The sequence below is a fragment of the Choloepus didactylus genome, chromosome X, assembly GCF_015220235.1.
Source record: "Choloepus didactylus isolate mChoDid1 chromosome X, mChoDid1.pri, whole genome shotgun sequence".
In the NCBI taxonomy this organism is placed as follows: domain Eukaryota; kingdom Metazoa; phylum Chordata; class Mammalia; order Pilosa; family Megalonychidae; genus Choloepus; species Choloepus didactylus.
Genome location: NC_051334.1, coordinates 55,950,884 through 55,967,452, shown reverse-complemented (window position 1 = coordinate 55,967,452; position 16,569 = coordinate 55,950,884). Strand labels below are relative to the sequence as shown.

At 38.9% G+C, this 16,569-nt stretch overlaps 2 protein-coding genes across 16 annotated transcripts in view; one reads left to right on the top strand and one right to left on the bottom strand.

Moving 5' to 3' along the window:
• The window catches only part of LOC119523165 (E3 ubiquitin-protein ligase HUWE1), a 193,630-nt gene that overhangs the window by 38,853 nt on the left and 138,208 nt on the right, over positions 1-16,569 (top strand). For 14 of the 15 annotated variants that reach the window (XM_037821953.1, XM_037821948.1, XM_037821960.1 and 11 more), the window contains 2 exons: positions 1,764-1,832; positions 15,451-15,549. In XM_037821953.1, coding sequence (XP_037677881.1) covers positions 1,788-1,832; positions 15,451-15,549 — 144 coding nt within the window. In that variant the 5' untranslated portion in view covers positions 1,764-1,787. The remainder of the gene's footprint in view (positions 1-1,763; positions 1,833-15,450; positions 15,550-16,569) is intronic. The other variant, XM_037821959.1, reaches the window with a different exon arrangement.
• On the bottom strand, positions 10,766-12,051 carry LOC119523167 (heterogeneous nuclear ribonucleoprotein D-like). Its single transcript, XM_037821963.1, has one exon. It carries the CDS (start codon positions 11,949-11,951, stop codon positions 11,046-11,048), a length of 906 nt encoding a protein of 301 aa, XP_037677891.1. The 5' UTR covers positions 11,952-12,051; the 3' UTR covers positions 10,766-11,045.

Sequence of the window (16,569 nt, the reverse complement as noted above, 5' to 3'; positions counted from 1 at the left end):
ATCCTTTGTCATCTGCAAATAGGGACAGTTTTATTTCTTCCTTTCCAATCTGTTTGCCTGTTGTTGTCTTATTGCAGTAGCTAGAACTATGTTGAATAAGAGTGGTGAAAGCAGACATCCTTACCTTGTCCCTGATCTTACAGGGAAAGCATTCAGTTATTTGGTTTGTATGATACTGGATCTGACTGTAGTCATTATAGTGTGACAACTACTTGATCTTAAGTAATGAGTGTAAGGAATTTTGTGAGAAGGGGAAAAAAAACAAGGCTGAAAATAAGTGTACGAATTTCTCAGCTTATAGTTTCCACTATAACGACCAGGTTGGTTGCCCTATTTTAGGTATTTTGAGGTTTTTGACAGAAGGCATTTTATTAATTTTGTGTTAGAGGTAATTTTAAAAAAGCCATCTGGAATCACATATCCTAATTGTTAACCATAGAAGGAAGTCCTTTTCCTCAGGAATCGTCTCTACAGAAACATTTTAGAACATATTCTGGATTTTTTCACCAGGTCTTCTCAAATGCCTGTTGGTTGGTTGAATGAAGGTGGGCCACAGTACTGAGTGTGTTGGACTAAATCCAGGCCAAAAGCTGCCTAAAATTTATACTTTGTTTGGCCAGTTTTGTATTATGGCAGCCTTCTTGGGATAGGGACATTGATGTCTATTGACTGCTGTGCAGTAAACATTATTAGCCGCAGAATCTTTGGTGTGCAAAAAACCAGTAATCCACCTCTGCCTCTGTGGCATGTGTCCTAGAAACTAATGGGAGAAGCCTTTATTTCTTCCTGTGTCTTGGCCAGGCTATCTCGAAGGATTTAATCTGCCATTAAGGGTTACCTAGGATTATACTATGAATTTGATCAGGCTGTTGCTCACTGTTGAACCCTCCTAATTACATGACTTTAGTAAAGTGATTGTGTTCTGTGCTCAGGACATTTCTAGTATGAATCTTATATCTTGTTATCTAATTTTTTAAATACTATTGTGTTGTCTCTGTTCTTATGATACAACTAATGTATTTTTTATTGGTAAAACAGCAAAAGATACAGAGATGCATAGATAAAACAAAATCATACATAATACTTTTGGTCAGCAATGAATTAACGTTTTGATGCATAGCCCTTCAAAATTGTATTCTTTAGACATTTTACCGTAATGGGTTTATAGTGTGCATTCTTGTGTTGTACCCTTTTTTTAAAATTTTGCCATGAACATCTTGTGTCATGATAGTAGTTGTAATATTTTAAACAGTTGCCTAATACTCCATTTTAAACCAGTCCTATGTTGGACATTTGGTCCTTTCTGATTTTTCACTATTGTAAATTGATCATGCAGCATGTATTCTTGTAGTTAAATATTTGTGTACATTCTTAGGATTTTCTTTGAATAAATCCCCTTTAAGTGGAATTGCTAAGTTTTCCGAAAAACTGCCATGCTATGGTTAGTTTTTCCATCCTGAGATTTGTTATAAACATTGTTATCTTTTATTTTTAATTATGAGTTTTAGTTTATAAAAAAAAGGTTAGTGTAATTTTGGCTTAGTTTGTACAGGCTTTTGCAACATATGGGTTGGGGCCAGTTTTATCTGGAGAGATTCTATACTTTCCCAACCTCATAGCTGTGCCTCTGAGTTGGCATGACATCATAACTTCAGAATTGTTACTTTAAGCATTTTGCATGTTCTTCATTCTCTGTTGTCTATGTTCAAACATGTAGAGTTCAAGATTGCAATTAAGTTCTTCTTTTGGGACTTTCATTTCAGATCATAAAGCATAAAATCGAAAACATGAAAGTAGACAGGACTAAACTGAAAAAGACACCTACTGAGGCTGTAAGTATCTGAAAGTTTGTTTTACCTATTTTTTCCTCATATCAGAAAAAGTCCTTGTGATCAGTTTACCCACATTAGTCTTCCAGATATGTCATCACTCATATATACAGAGTGCAGTAAAACAGCAACTTGTCTTGAAACAATCAGGTTTTCTTTTGAACTTCTTTGATTAAAAAAGTGAATACCGTAGTGAGTAATAGGAAGTGACCACTAAACAGTTCTTTGTAGCTGTATGTTCCTAGAGTAGGCTCTCTCAGGCTGCTGTTCCTATGGATTGAAAGGCAATATGGTATATGAAAAGAGCAAATGTGGATTAAAATTTTGGCTGTAGTTGTGGTGTCTTTCTCAATTTTTCTAGAAAATGAAAGTAATGAATAGCACTTTTCTTACCAGTTTTCTTGTGAGACCAGTGCTTTAACTTTCTTTTTTACTAATTCTTAATATACATCAACTTAACTTGTGCATTGGGTTTTGAGTGGCCATGTCAGTTGCTCATACCTTAGAATTCCCAGCTTCAGTCCAGTATTCCATCAGCTAGATTGAACTGCATTCTGAGGTTAAGGAAATGTTCCTTTGTTACAACACTCCTGCAGACCCCATGTGCTATATAGTTCATGGAGCACAAGCTTTAGAATTAGACCTAGGTTTGAATTGCGCTACATTTTTGTGCCTGAGAGTTAATTAACTTTCCAGGTTTCCACAGTTATACAATAGAGATGATAATTCATCCCTCCTTGATGTGAGGCAATTATTTAGCTTAGTATTTCACGTGTAATAAGTTCATTCATTTTCTAAACGGGCTGCTTGATGTTTTATTTTTTTAAACTTAACAACCTGGCAGATAGTTGAATTTTTTTCATCTGTAATTTTATCACCCTGGGATAACCACTATTAACTCTTTGCTGTGTTTCTTCCACTTGTTTAAAAAATTACTGCATGTGCACACATGTTAAGGTTTTAATACATACACAGAGTTATTCTGCCCTTTTCACTTGGCATTATACTGGGAAAATTTTCCTTTGTCATTACTTTTTCTCTGAAACAATGATATTCTGTGGCTAAGTGATAATTCATTGTGACTTTTACTATAATATAAAAAAGAAAACTCCGGTTAGCAACATGGTAATGTAAGACATCACCTGGAAAAGTCTCCCTTCACAATCAGCTAATAAAAAGACAAATCCCACTTGCTTGGAACTCTGGATTACAATAGAGATGGGAAAGGACTCAACAAACGCTGAATCAAAGGAAAAAAAACATCAATGTCAGGTAGGAGATTTATGTTCTAGACCAGCAAGGCCTGGGTCCCTCCTGCTATGGTTGCAGATCATAGAGCTACTCACAGCCGCAAGTTAGAACCCTACACATATCCAAGCACAAGGACCCAAGTCCACAGATACCCAAGGCAGAACACAAGCGACTGAGAAGTGCCACATACAAAAGTGGCCCCAGGGAAAAAAAGACACTGTGGCAGAACTGTTGGCAAGAGGTGTACACACTCAATCCAGTCTCTGTTTGCTGGACCACCTAAACGGAAAACAGACCTTTCCGGGTTGACCCCACCTTGCTCCCAGGGGTGGGATACCCTTTATGGGAAAGAAGCCAGGGAAAAAAAGCCTTACAGAGAAAAAAGGGTGTGTGTGTGTGTGCTGAACTACTGTAAGATAGGACTGGTACCAGTACTGAAGAGTGTAATGGAAAGGAGCACCGTGTGAGGGAGATAATTTAAACAAATCATAGGAGCTGGGGAGAAAATTCTGCCCAAAAACAACACATCAAGATTTCTGGAGAAGGAATAGAGGAAAGGAAGCTTTCTTTACAATGTGAGACAATTGCACAAAAACTGCAATCTTAAAAAAAAGTATACCGAATACTGAGGACAAGAATAAAATGAGGAAGAGCTGAGAAAATGTGACCAGTTAAATATGGGCTACTCTAAAGTTCCAGAGTAAGTTGGACTGAGTGTCAAAGAGTCTCAACACAAATCAGTCAACAATAAAACCATAGGCAAAAGGGAAAAACTTGCCTTCAGGGTTAACACATCAGAATAATCAGATGCCCAGACATCAGCAAAAAATTACAAGCCATCCTAAAAAACAGAAAGATACGGCTCAGTCGAGGGAACAAAAATTAAAATTTCAGAGGAGACACAGAATTGGAACATCTAATCAAAGGAATTCAAACCTCCTAAATCAATTCAAGGAGATGAAGGAAAATATGGATATAGAGCTAAAGAATATTAAGACTATATGTGAGTATAAAGAAGAATTCAAAAATTTAAGAAGAAACATAATAGAAATTATGGGGTGATTAAAAAATGCTAGAGGCATACAGCAGCATATTTGAACAAGCTGAAGAATTAGCGAACTAGAAGACAGGACAGTTGAAATCATACAGTCAGAAGAACAGATAGAGAAAAGATTAGGAAAAATTGAGTAGTGTCTAAGGGACTGTTCCAGAAGGAGAAGAAAAGGGGGCAGAAAGAATATTTGAGGAAATAATGGCTGGAAACTTCCAAACTCTTATGAAAGGCATAAATATACATATCTAAGAAGCTCAACATACTCCAAACAGAATAAACCCTAATAAACCTACTCTGAGACACATGTCAAATGCAAAAGTTAAAAGAGAGATTTCTGGAAGCAGCAAGGTAAAAGAGCAATTCGTCACATACAAGGAATCCTCAGTAGGAGTAACTGACAGTTTCTCATCATCTCATCAGAAACCATGGAGACAAGAAGACAGTGATATGATATATTTAATGTACTGAAAGAGAAGAACTGCCCCAAATTCTTTAACTGGCAAAACTATCCTTCAGAAATGAGGGAGAGTTTAAAATATTCACAGATAAACAGAAACCGAGAGAGAGTTCATCACCTGCATTAGTTAGGGTTCTCCTTGGAAACAGAATCAATGAGAGATGTCTCTTATTATCAAATTGTAAAAGTGACTCACGCAACTGCGGGAGCACACGAGTCCAAATTCTGCAGAGCCGTCAACAAGCTGTCAACTCCAGGGAAGACGTCTGACGAACTCCTCGGGAAACGAACCAACAACTTTGACGAACTCCTCAGGAAACGAACCGGCAACTTTGAATAACTCCTCAGGAAACGAACCGACAACTTTGACGAACTCCTCAGGAAACGAACCGGCAACTTTGAATAACTCCTCAGGAAACGAACCGACAACTTTGATGAACTCCTCGGGAAACGAACTGGCAACTTCGACGAGCTCCCCAGGAAAAGCTTCACTGAGCAGCTGAAGAAGAAGTGCAGGTTCTCTAACCGTCCGGCTTATAAGCCTCCAACTGATCACCCGGACCAAATCCAGCCAATTGCATTCTCTCACTGTGGAAGCACGCCCCTTGATGAGTCATCAGTCAGCTGCAGTCAATTGACTGATGATCCGACAAACCAACCAGCCTCAAATAGCCTCACAGCAATTGTCAGGCCAGTGCCCGCTTGACCAGACAGCTAGGCCACGTAGCCAAGTTGACACATGAACCCAACCATCACATCACCAAAAGAACTACCCTACAAGAATTGCTAAAGGGAATTCTAAAGATTGAAAAGAAAACAGGAGAGAGTGGCTTGGAGTAGTGGGAAGAAGTGAGGATCTTCAGTAAAGGTAAATGCAAAATTATAAAAATTATAAAATTATAAAAAGGTAAATGCAAAACCCACTTGTGAGGAACCTAAGATGGCGACTAGGTGAGACAAAGAAAAAAACACCTCCATGGAAAACACTAGGTAAAAAACCACAAAGGACCCAGAACACCACTTCCAAAGTAGCACCAGCTGGACAAGTTCTGCTAAAGCCACAGGGAACGTGCTTTTGGCGAAACCAGGATTCTGCATTCTGAAACGAGTGAGTGAGTAGGCTGAATCCCTCGGCCACGCTGCATTGGGGGGAAACGGTGGGCTGGACTTTAAAAATATATATATGAAAGAAGCCCGGGAACAGCTGCAGATAGGACGGGAGTGGTCTGGACTAACGCGTCGGTGTCTGGGGTGGAGGATACCCCTTCCCACACCCACTGCTGATTGTCTCGGGTCCAGGGAAACAAAGGGGGGATGCACGGCTTGCAGCGATCTCCCCAGCGGGCGGGGCTGCTCCTGCCCAGGGCGAGCACACGGCGTAGAGCCCAGCCGAGAAACCCAGCCTCACGGCCGTCACCCCAGCAAGCAGGGCTGCTCTTGCCCGGGGCGAGCGCACGACGTAGAGCCCAGCCGAGAAACCCAGCCTGACAGGGAGTCTTTCCCGCAGCATCACTCACACGACACAATATCAGCCGTGGACAGTGGCCTTGAATACACCCACAGCTGATTGTCCCGGAGCTGGGAGAGCGGAGCTGTGCGGAAAGGGGGAAGTTAACGTGTCCCATTCAACCATCTTTGAAGCGGGCTGGGAACGCCCCTACACAGCCCGGTGGCCCAGGGCTTCCCTGGAGGCTGGCGCTCACTTGTGACGTGGCACGGCCCACCCACCCCCCAACAGAGGTCCTGGAAAAACACAGCAGGGAGGGGGGAACTGCTCGGAAATCCCAGGGAACCTACGCCAATACCAAGGACTTTTGTGTCAGCGGCAGAGAACAGCCTTAAATCTCCGGGAACACCTGGGAGATTTGATTGTTAAACTTGCCCTTCCTCCCTAACCACTCAGGCACACGCCCCTCATTGGGGGCAGACAGCACCGACAACACACCCAAATTAAGTGCACCAATTGGACTCCAAAAGAATCAGATCCCCACATACCACAAAGTTGGGGAGAACTGACTTGAGGGGGATAAGTGACTCGCAGACGCCATCTGCAGGTTAGTTAGAGAAAGTGTATGTCACCAAGCTGCAATTCTAACAAATTGAAGACTCAACAGATGCCATCTGCTGGTTAGTAAGAGAAAGTGTACATCACCAAACTGTGTGTCTGAAAAATTAGATCGATATTCCCCCTTTTTTTTTTGATACAACTTGAAAGTACCCTATCAAGCAAAACAAATGGCAAGAGGCCAAAAACTACAGAAAATCTTAACGCATATGATAAAACCAGACGATATGGAGAATCCAGCTCCAAACACACAAATCAAGATTTCTGAAGAAACTCTATACTTGCAAAATTAATTAAAGAACTACAATCAAAGAACAGAAACATGGCAAAGGATTTAAAGGACATCAAGAGGACCATGGCCCAGGATATAAGTGCCATAAAGAAGACCCTAGAAGAGCATAAAGAAGACATTGCAAGAGTAAATAAAAAAATAGAAGATCTTATGGAAATAAAAGAAACTGTTGGCCAAATTAAAAAGACTCTGGATATTCACAATACAAGACTAGAGGAAGCTGAACAACATCTCAGTGTCCTAGAAATCCACAGAACAGAAAATGAAAGAACAAAAGAAAGAATGGAGAAAAAAATGGAAAAAATCGCAATGGATCTCAGGGATACGATAGATAAAATAAAACGTCCAAACTTAAGACTCATTGGTGTCCGAGAAGGGGAAGAGAAGGGTAAAGGTCTAGAAAGAGTATTCAAATAAATTGTTGGGGAAAACTTCCCCAACCTTCTACACAATATAAACACACAAAGCATAAATGCCCAGCGAACTCCAAATACAATAAATCCAAATAAACCCACCCCAAGACATATTCTGATCAGACTCTCAAATACTGAAGAGAAGGAGCAAGTTCTGAAAGCAGCAAGAGAAAAGCAATTCACCACATACAAAGGAAACAATATAAGACTAAGTAGTGACTACTCAGTGGCCACTATGGAGGCAAGAAGGCAGTGGCATGACATATTTAAAATTCTGAGAGAGAAAAATTTCCAACCAAGAATACTTTATCCAGCAAAACTCTCCTTCAAATTTGAGGGAGAGCTTAAATTTTTCACAGACAAACAAATGCCGAGAGACTTTGCCAATAAAAGACCTGCCCTACTTCAGATTATAAAGGGAGCCCTACCAACAGAGAAACAAAGAAAGGAGAAAGAGATATAGAGAATTTTAACAGACATATGTGGCACCTTGCATCCCAAGTCACCAGGACACTCATTTTTCTCTAGTGATCACAGATCTTTCTCCGGAGGGGACGGTAAACTGGGACATAGAACAAGCCTCAAGAAATTAAAAAAAAAAAAAATTGAATATACTCAAAGGACATTCTCCAAACACAATGGAATACAAATAGAAGTCAATAATTTTTGAACTATAACTCCACTATTTACTTCCTACATGATAAAAAATACACAAACTCTAAGGACAAATCAGTGGTTTTGAACTCAATGTAAAATATGTAATTTTAGACAACTATATAAAGGTGGGGGAATGAAGGAGTATAGGAACATAGTTTATGTGCCCTAATGAAGTGAAGGTGGTATCAAAGAAAAACAAGATTGATAGGGATTTAAGAGGTTAATTTTAAGCCCCACAGTAAACACAAAGAAATTATCAGAGAATATAACCGTAGAGGTGAAAAGTAGAGTTTGGGTTAAGAGAAATGGGGGAAGGGGCAATGGGGAGTTAAGAAATGAGTGTAGGGTTGCTGTTTGAGGTGAAGGGAAATTTCTAGTAATGGATGGTGGGAAAGAGCATAACATCATTCTAAATGTGACTAATCCCACTAATGGAAGTCTAGGGAGGGGGTGGAATGGGAAGATTTAGGCTGTATATATGTTTCCACAATTGAAAAAAGGAAAAAAAAAAAAAAGACAGTCTAACTAGATGACAATTGAATGCTAAGGATGAACTTGGATGGGATTGGAGGGTGGAGGACAGGTGGCTCGAAGGGACACAGTTGAGACATAAGGAAAAGGAAATATAGAATGTAAGCATTGTATCATTGTTGAATCTCTTATACTTAGCTGTGCTTAATGGAATTACGTAAAAGAATGTTCTTGTTCATGGGAAGTACATACGTGAATTATAGTGTATGTTCAAGGAGCTGTGCAGCTAACTCTCATGTTCAGAAGACGGAGAAATATGGATGATAGATAGGGAGGGAGCGAGGGAGGGAGGGAAAGAAATAGTGATGTGACAGCATATTAAAGTTGGTGGATTGAGCTATCGGGGGAGGGGGGTCAGGGTATGATGGAATTCTGTGTATGGGGCTAGTATTGTTTTTGCAACTATTCATGTAACTTTGAATTTATCTCAAAAAAAATAAAAATAAAAAAATACCACTTGTACTGTATACTCTATAACTCTACTCTTTAATTCCTAAAAGAGTCAGAATACAATGCAACAAGAAAAAGGCATATTTCCTGATAATGGATATGTAAAATATAGAGACAATATAGGACAAAAACAACATAAAGGGGGGGAAATGGAGGGATATGGGAGCAGAGAATGTATGGTATTGAGACTAAGTTGTTATCTTTTCAGATTAGTAGGTTATGGATGTAGGTTGTATAATGCAATCCCCAGGGTAACCACAAAGAAAGTATTTAAGAAATATACAGAAACAGAATTAATGGAATCAGGTACATCACAAAAGATCAGCTGTATGGAAAAGGAGGCTGCAATAAAGGAAAAGACAGACAACAAAGATGTGACATATAAAAAAACCTTAAACACAAAATGGCTGAAGTAAGTACTGCCTTTAATAACACTGAAAAGTGAAAAGACAACGTACTCAAAGGGAGAAACTATTTGGAAACCACATATCTGGTAAATGTTTAATATCCAGAATATATAAAGAAATCCTACAACTGAACAATAAAAGAACAAACAGCCCAATTAAAAATGGGCAAAAGACTTGAATAGACATTTCTCCAAAGAGGATATACAAGTGGCTAAAAAGCACATGAAAAGATGCTGAACATCATTAGTTATTAGGGAAATGCAAATCCAAACCAAAATGAGATATCATTTCACACCCATTAGAATGGCTGTTATTAACAAAATAGAAAATTACAAATGTTGGAGAGGGTGCTATGGGGTTGTGAAATGGTGCCACTGCTATGGAAAAGTTTGGCAGTTCCTCAGAAAGCTAAGTATAGAATTACATATGACCGGGCAATCCCACTACTAGGTATATACCCAAAAGAATTAAAAGCAGGGACTTGAACAAGTATTTGCACACTGATGTTCATTGTGACATTATTCACAATTGCCAAAATATGGAAGCAATGGAAGTGTCCATCAACTGATGACTGGATAAACAAAATGTGGTACATACATGCAATGGAATATTATTCAGCGTCAAAAAGGAATGAAGTTCTGATTCATTCAAGACAACATGAATGAACCTTTAAGACATCATGCTGAGTGAAATAAGCCAGAGACTAAAGGACAAATATTGTATGATCTCACAAACTTGCGACAATTAGAATAAGCAAACTCATAGAATCGGGATCTAGAATATAGGTTACCAGCGGCTAGGTTGGGGGTAGGGAATGGGGAGTAGTTAATACTTAAATTGTACAGAATTTCTGTTTTGGTTGCTTGTAAAGTTTTGGTAATGGATGGTAGTGATGGTAGCACAACATTGTGAATGTAATACACTGCACTGCTTTATATACGTGAGTGTGGTTAAAAGGCTAAATTTTACATTGTATTTATGTTACTAGAATTAAAGTTAAAAAAGAACAACGTAGGACTGTCAACAGCATAGTGAAGCCTATTATAAACAATCAACTATAGCTAATAGTACGATTATTAAAAGGTTCTTTCATGAATTATAACAAATGTACTACACTAATGCAAGGTGTTAATAATGGAGTGGTATACGGGAACTCTGTATATTATATATTTTATGCCTGATATTTCTGTAAATCTACAATTTCTCTAACAAATAAAAATTTATTTTATTTTTTTTTGTAAATGTACAAAGAAAAAGAAAATTTCAGTAATTTCATTTTTTGTTATAATTCTATGAGTTCCTGTACATAAATATTTATTTGCATCTCTGATTCCTTTTTTTTTTTTTTTTTTTTTTTTTTTTTTCACATAAGGAAGCATTTATTTGAGGTTTAACATGAAATCATACAAATAAAATTTGTATAAACAAATCCACACCGAGGCATAACACAGATAGCAAAGGACAAAGTAAAAACAAAGAAAACTAATTGGCAGCTATATACAGTTGGACAGTTGTGTCTTGTACACTAGAAAGTCTTTTACAAAATAATCATCTTAGATCAACAGAAGACCAATCTTCAACATCGTCCTGCAAGATGGGTTACTTTAGTATTTCCTCCTCTTTTCTCCAAGGTCCTCTTTTAGTATGGCTGGTAATTGTTTTGGTGATTGCCACCCCCTCGAGATGCCTTGCCATATGTGCTCTGTTGGCCACTGTAGTCTGTATATCCCTGTCCATATCCATAGTTCCCATAGTTATACCCAGTATAATCATATCCGCCATAGCCACTATAGTTCTGATCACCACCATAGGCACTATTGTAATTTCCGTATCCTTGATCGTAATAGTTGTTAAATCCTTGGTTCCAGTTTTGGCCCTGACCTCGTCCTCGACCCCTTGTACCACCTCGTCCAGCAGCTGCAGCTCCTCTTCCTCCTTTCTGTTGTTGCTGTTGCTGCCTATATACCTCTTTGGGTTGTGCAACTTTGATTTCACACTTTCCAGAACCAATTTGATGGTATCTGCTTTCTAATAATTTCTTTACTGGCTCTTCATCTGTATATGTGATAAAACAAAATCCTCTTCTTTCATTTGTTTTTGTATCCATGGGAAGTTCAATATTTTCGATCTCTCCAACTGCTCCAAAATATTCTTTTATTTGCTCTTCAGAAGTATCTGGGCTCAATCCACCCACAAAAACTTTTTTAGGGGGTTCTTTCCCTTTTAAAGCCTTCGCCCTTTTGGGGTCTATCAATTTGCCATCCAGTTTGTGTTCTTTCAGTTCCAAAACCTTATCACCACTAGCAGCATCTTTGAAAAGCACAAATCCAAATCCTCTTGATCTTCCAGTGACTGGATCTGTTTTAATTGTGCAGTCTACAACCTCTCCAAATCGAGACAAATATTCAGTCAGATCTTTCTTGCTTGTATCCCAGCTCAAGCCTCCAATAAACATTTTACCGTCATCCTGCTGATTCTTGCTCGCGTTAATCTTGGATCCCTCTGCGAATTCCTCTATGTTGCTGTACTCGTTCATGTCCTCCATGGTGGCGGAACTGTCGGTAGGGGGGTGCTGGCGCGCAGACCGAGTACCAGTAGCGGCGGCAGCGGAGCGTTGTATGGAGCTGGATTTAAAATGGCGGCGGAAGAGCTCTGATTCCTTTTTGAAGGGGGTTGTTGCACTAACATTCCCACTGAAGAGTATGAGAGGTGCTGTCTTTCCATACCCTTACCAGCCTTATGGATTATCTTTAAGATTTTTATTAATTTAATACTTGGGGCAGACAAGTATTTCATTTTTCTAATTAGAATTGCTTCAATAGGTATGTTTTTCAAGTTTATTGGCCTTATATCTATCAGTTGTTTGCCTGTGCCCTTCATTTTCCTATTGGAATGTCAGTGGGGTTTTTCTTCAGTGCCATACATATTATTTATATTCATTTTTTATATCTGTTACAGATACTTTCATTTGCTTTTTTTAAAATGTATTTTTGGCATCTGGTAGTTTACACAGTTATGTAGTCAGATATTTTTGGAAAATGAAGAGCAAAAAGGAAACTTGCCTAAGAAACTACAAAAATTAAAACAGATGCCAGTTTATCTGCTTATAAGTGAGTAGAGAACCTAGAGAAGAAACCTAGTGTGCATGATAATAGAGGGATTAGAAATTAATGGGGAAGGACAGTATTAGTCAAGAAACTGCTAGGGCATTTGTTTGTCTTGTAGGGGGTAGAGATTGTTATATATTGAGGTAAGTTCTAGATAAATTAAAAGTAAGATATTTTAAAAAGAAGTAAATTATAAGTGTGAGAGAAGAAAATAGTGGTGAATATTTACCTAGTCTTAGGGTAGCCCTTTCAAGCATTACAAAGCAAAGGAAGAAAACATAATAGAAAAGGTTGTTCAATTATATAAAAAGTATAAAATACCATATTCAAAATAAAAATGCTGGGGAAAATATTTGTAGCCTGATGTAGTTAATATTTTTCATATCTAAATCAGTAGGTGAGATGAATATCCCAATGACAAAATGGGCATAGGATATTTCAAAAAACAGTAAAGTTGGTAAACTTCCTGAAAGATTCAACCTTGTAAGTAATCAGAAAAATGCACATTTAACATTTTTTTCTTAACCTAGAGTACTGTTCAAGTTTTGTTCTTGGGCTCACACAATATACAGATTTCTGGATCACAGCATTTGCTAGCTACTAGCAAATTTCTTAAGAATAAACTCCTAGAAGTGTAATTTTTAGGTCATTGATGATGTCGTTTTAAGGCTTGAAGATTTCCACAGCAGTGTGCCAAAGTGCCCAGTGTCCCATACTGTGGTCAGTAGTAGTTATTTTTAAGAAACACTTTCATTGATCATTTTGTATATAAGTATTTGTGCCAAGGATCTTCTCCCCTAAATTTGATACCTTTATTTGAACAAATCAGTGTAAACTCCAGCATTTGGTATGTAGCTGTTGAACTGATAGTCTTGAGAACATTGTACAGGTACATTAAATTGATGCCTTTTTGTTAACTAGATCTTGTGAGCAGGAAACAGAAGGTACTTTAGATACTTTGGACTTATGTGTGTCAAAGGGTCAGAGGTGAACCCTATGAAAGTTTGAGGGCCTGTCACATCAGTAAAGTTTCTAAGGGTCCATAGGTCTGGGGAATGTTTTGATATTCCTTCTAAAGTGAGAGGCAAGTTGCTGCCCCTGTACCACAAAAGAAAGGAATGATGTATGGCATGTGCCTCTGTTGTTTTGGAGCACGTTGCTTTAACCAATTTACTGGAGTGTTTCTGAGGTCTTCATCTAGAAAAGGCCCTGCAAAAAATCCAGGCTATGATGCAAGCTGCCCTGCTTCTTTGGCATTAATGACCTAGAAGACTCAGGTGCCTGACTTAGATGTCAGATAAAGATGCCATGTTTTGCTTCTGGCAAGTCCCATTAGAAGCATCATAGTTAAGAACCCTAGAGTTTTGGCCATGCTGTCCTCTGCCAATAACTTCTACATCAAAAAAGCATCTCCTGGCTTGCTTCTGGTCTTTGATAAAGACAGAATGCCTGATGGCAGGACACTAAGTCATTTTAGGACCCAAATGTTGGCTCCTAAAATTAATTGGGTGTTATCTAACCCACAGAATCATAAAATAGGATTTCTGTAGCTGTGTTCCATTAGAAATTGAAGTGGTGTATATATGCTACTGGGCCCACATACATCAGAATGCACAAGTAAACTGCATAAGCAGGTGGTTCAGACTCCCATAGTATCTGTTGGACTATTTCACCAACTGCCTTTCAGTCTAAGCTCATGACTTCAAGAGGAGGAGGGAAAAGTTCAGGCCTGGTTTATGGAAGGACTTTGTGCCAAGGATTTTACATTTAATTACCATAAAAATTTGAGGTAGATGTTAATGCTTACTTTACAGGGAGAAAAGGTTTGGGGCTTGGCTTAAAGAAAACCATCTACCTTTTTATAATACTTCCACATGTTGTTTTGAGTGCTGAAAATATATTTTTCCCAGTTTAAATCTCACAACATTGCTAGATATATAAGCAGTGTTATTTCATTTTGCAAAACAATACTGAGATTCAGCTACCTAATACCAAAGCCCCTGCTCTTTTTAATACTATGCTGCCTCTCAATATTTGAGCTCCTGTTACACAGGATTAAGTGTTTTATGTGTGAAGAAAACATTTCTCTGAGGTAGTTACTAGCTCTCTCTTCCTGATAAGAAAACTGTGGCTGAGAGGTTGGACTTGGCTCCTGATCAAACAGTTTAGTAAGCATAAAACCAAAACCTGAACCTAGATTTGTTTGTTTCCAAATTCAGGCCCATTTTCAGGATACTGTGCTGCCTTTACGGAGATAAGGAACAAATGTAATCACTTTCCCAAGCTGCCATCTATTTCCCTCCTCCACTTTAAGAAACTTTACCATAAACTCTCATCCACTTCTTGTTACCTGACAAGTAGGCCCTTTCATCAATAAAAGAGAATAGGCATGTATGGAAATGGAAACCCCCGATTAAGAATGGAGTCCTAGTTTTACAAAATTCAGAAGCTCTTTGCCCTCCTGTAATTGAAGGGTTTCATGTTACAGCAAAATATAGCCCTTGCTAATCTTCACCTTTAATTTTTAACTTGTGAATTCACCAGGGCTTTTTAATGTTCTTTTCATTCATCAAACCTTACCAGGCATTCTGGTTCACTTTCAGACCAAGATTCCTTAGTTTTGTTCTTATGTATATGTAGAATGAATCCTTCATTTCTGTTGACCCTTCCAGGAAGTTTGTCTACATCCACAGGATTATCCAGGGTAAAAAAATGCAAAAATGGATTGTTGGGGAATAGAAGTATTTCATCATAAGGTTTCTATTTTAATCCCAAGGGATCATCTGGTTAATCTCCAGTTTTCTTTAAAAATACAGAGTATTATAGCAAAAATTAAATTACTATTGTGTGGGCCTAAAGTCTCCTTTTCCAATTTTCTCGCTGCTTCTTTCTCATGTGCCAAAACATCCTTTGTGAATACCTGTTTGTTTTTCTCAGCCTGCAGATTGCAGAGCCTTAATAGACAAGCTGAAAGTTTGTAATGATGAGCAACTCCTCTTGGAACTACAGCAGATCAAAACATGGAACATTGGAAAGGTATGTGAATCCTCATTCGAGTTGGCCTAAGAAATTAAGGCCTGTTAGAAATTCTCATCACCTTCCCATAATGACATGCTCTAGACCAGTGGCTTTTAGCCTTTGAATCATTGCCAAGGAAATTTTGAAAGACAAAAACATGAAAGAAGTTTTGCCAGCTGAGGGATGAGGAATGCTCAACCATAGAAGTCCTTGAGTAAGACAATGTGAGTTTGAGATACTCTGTGGATTTTTACTTTAGTTTAAATGAATTTTCTTTAGATAATTCTAAAGAAAGATGAATTCTTATGATAAAATGGGTACTGGTGGGGAGAGTCCCTGTGTTTTGTAGATCTCAGAATGTAGCCAGAATTCTCTGGAGATCTAGCTAGGGATTTTGTGGCATTTACTGATGTTAGCTATACCTTGGTGGATATAACAATGAACTCAGATTCATGTAGCTCAGAGTAGGATCTCTCTCGTATGCGTTTCTCTACTGGTGAGGGGGTTGAAGAAAAGCAGAGTTCATAAGTAGGCTTGTCAAGGTTCATGCTTAGGAAGGGCGGGGCAAGATGGCAGAATGGCGAGGTGTGGGTTTTAGTTACTCCTCCAGGGCAGCTGGTAGAAAGCCAGGAACTGCGTGGACCGGACACCACAGAGCAATTTGACTTTGGGCATACTTCATACAAAACTCGCGAAGGCGTGGAACAGCTGAGATCAGTGAAATCTGTAAGTTCTCGAGGCCAGGGGACCCGTGCCCTTCCCTGCCAGGCACAGTCCCATGGGAGGAGGGGCCGTTGGTGCTGGAAACCAGGAGGGGGAACTACAGTTGCAGCTCTGATTGAAAACTCAGGCTGCAGATCAAAAACTCCAAACATAGATAGACTGAGACCAGACACCGGTGAATCTGGGAGTGGTCAGGCCAGCGCAGAGGAGACAGGGCTAGCAAAAACAGCAACAAAAATACCCCAAAAATAAAAACAGAGACTTCTTGGAGTTCAGGTGACCATAATACGAAGCGCAGGGCTTGAACACAATTAG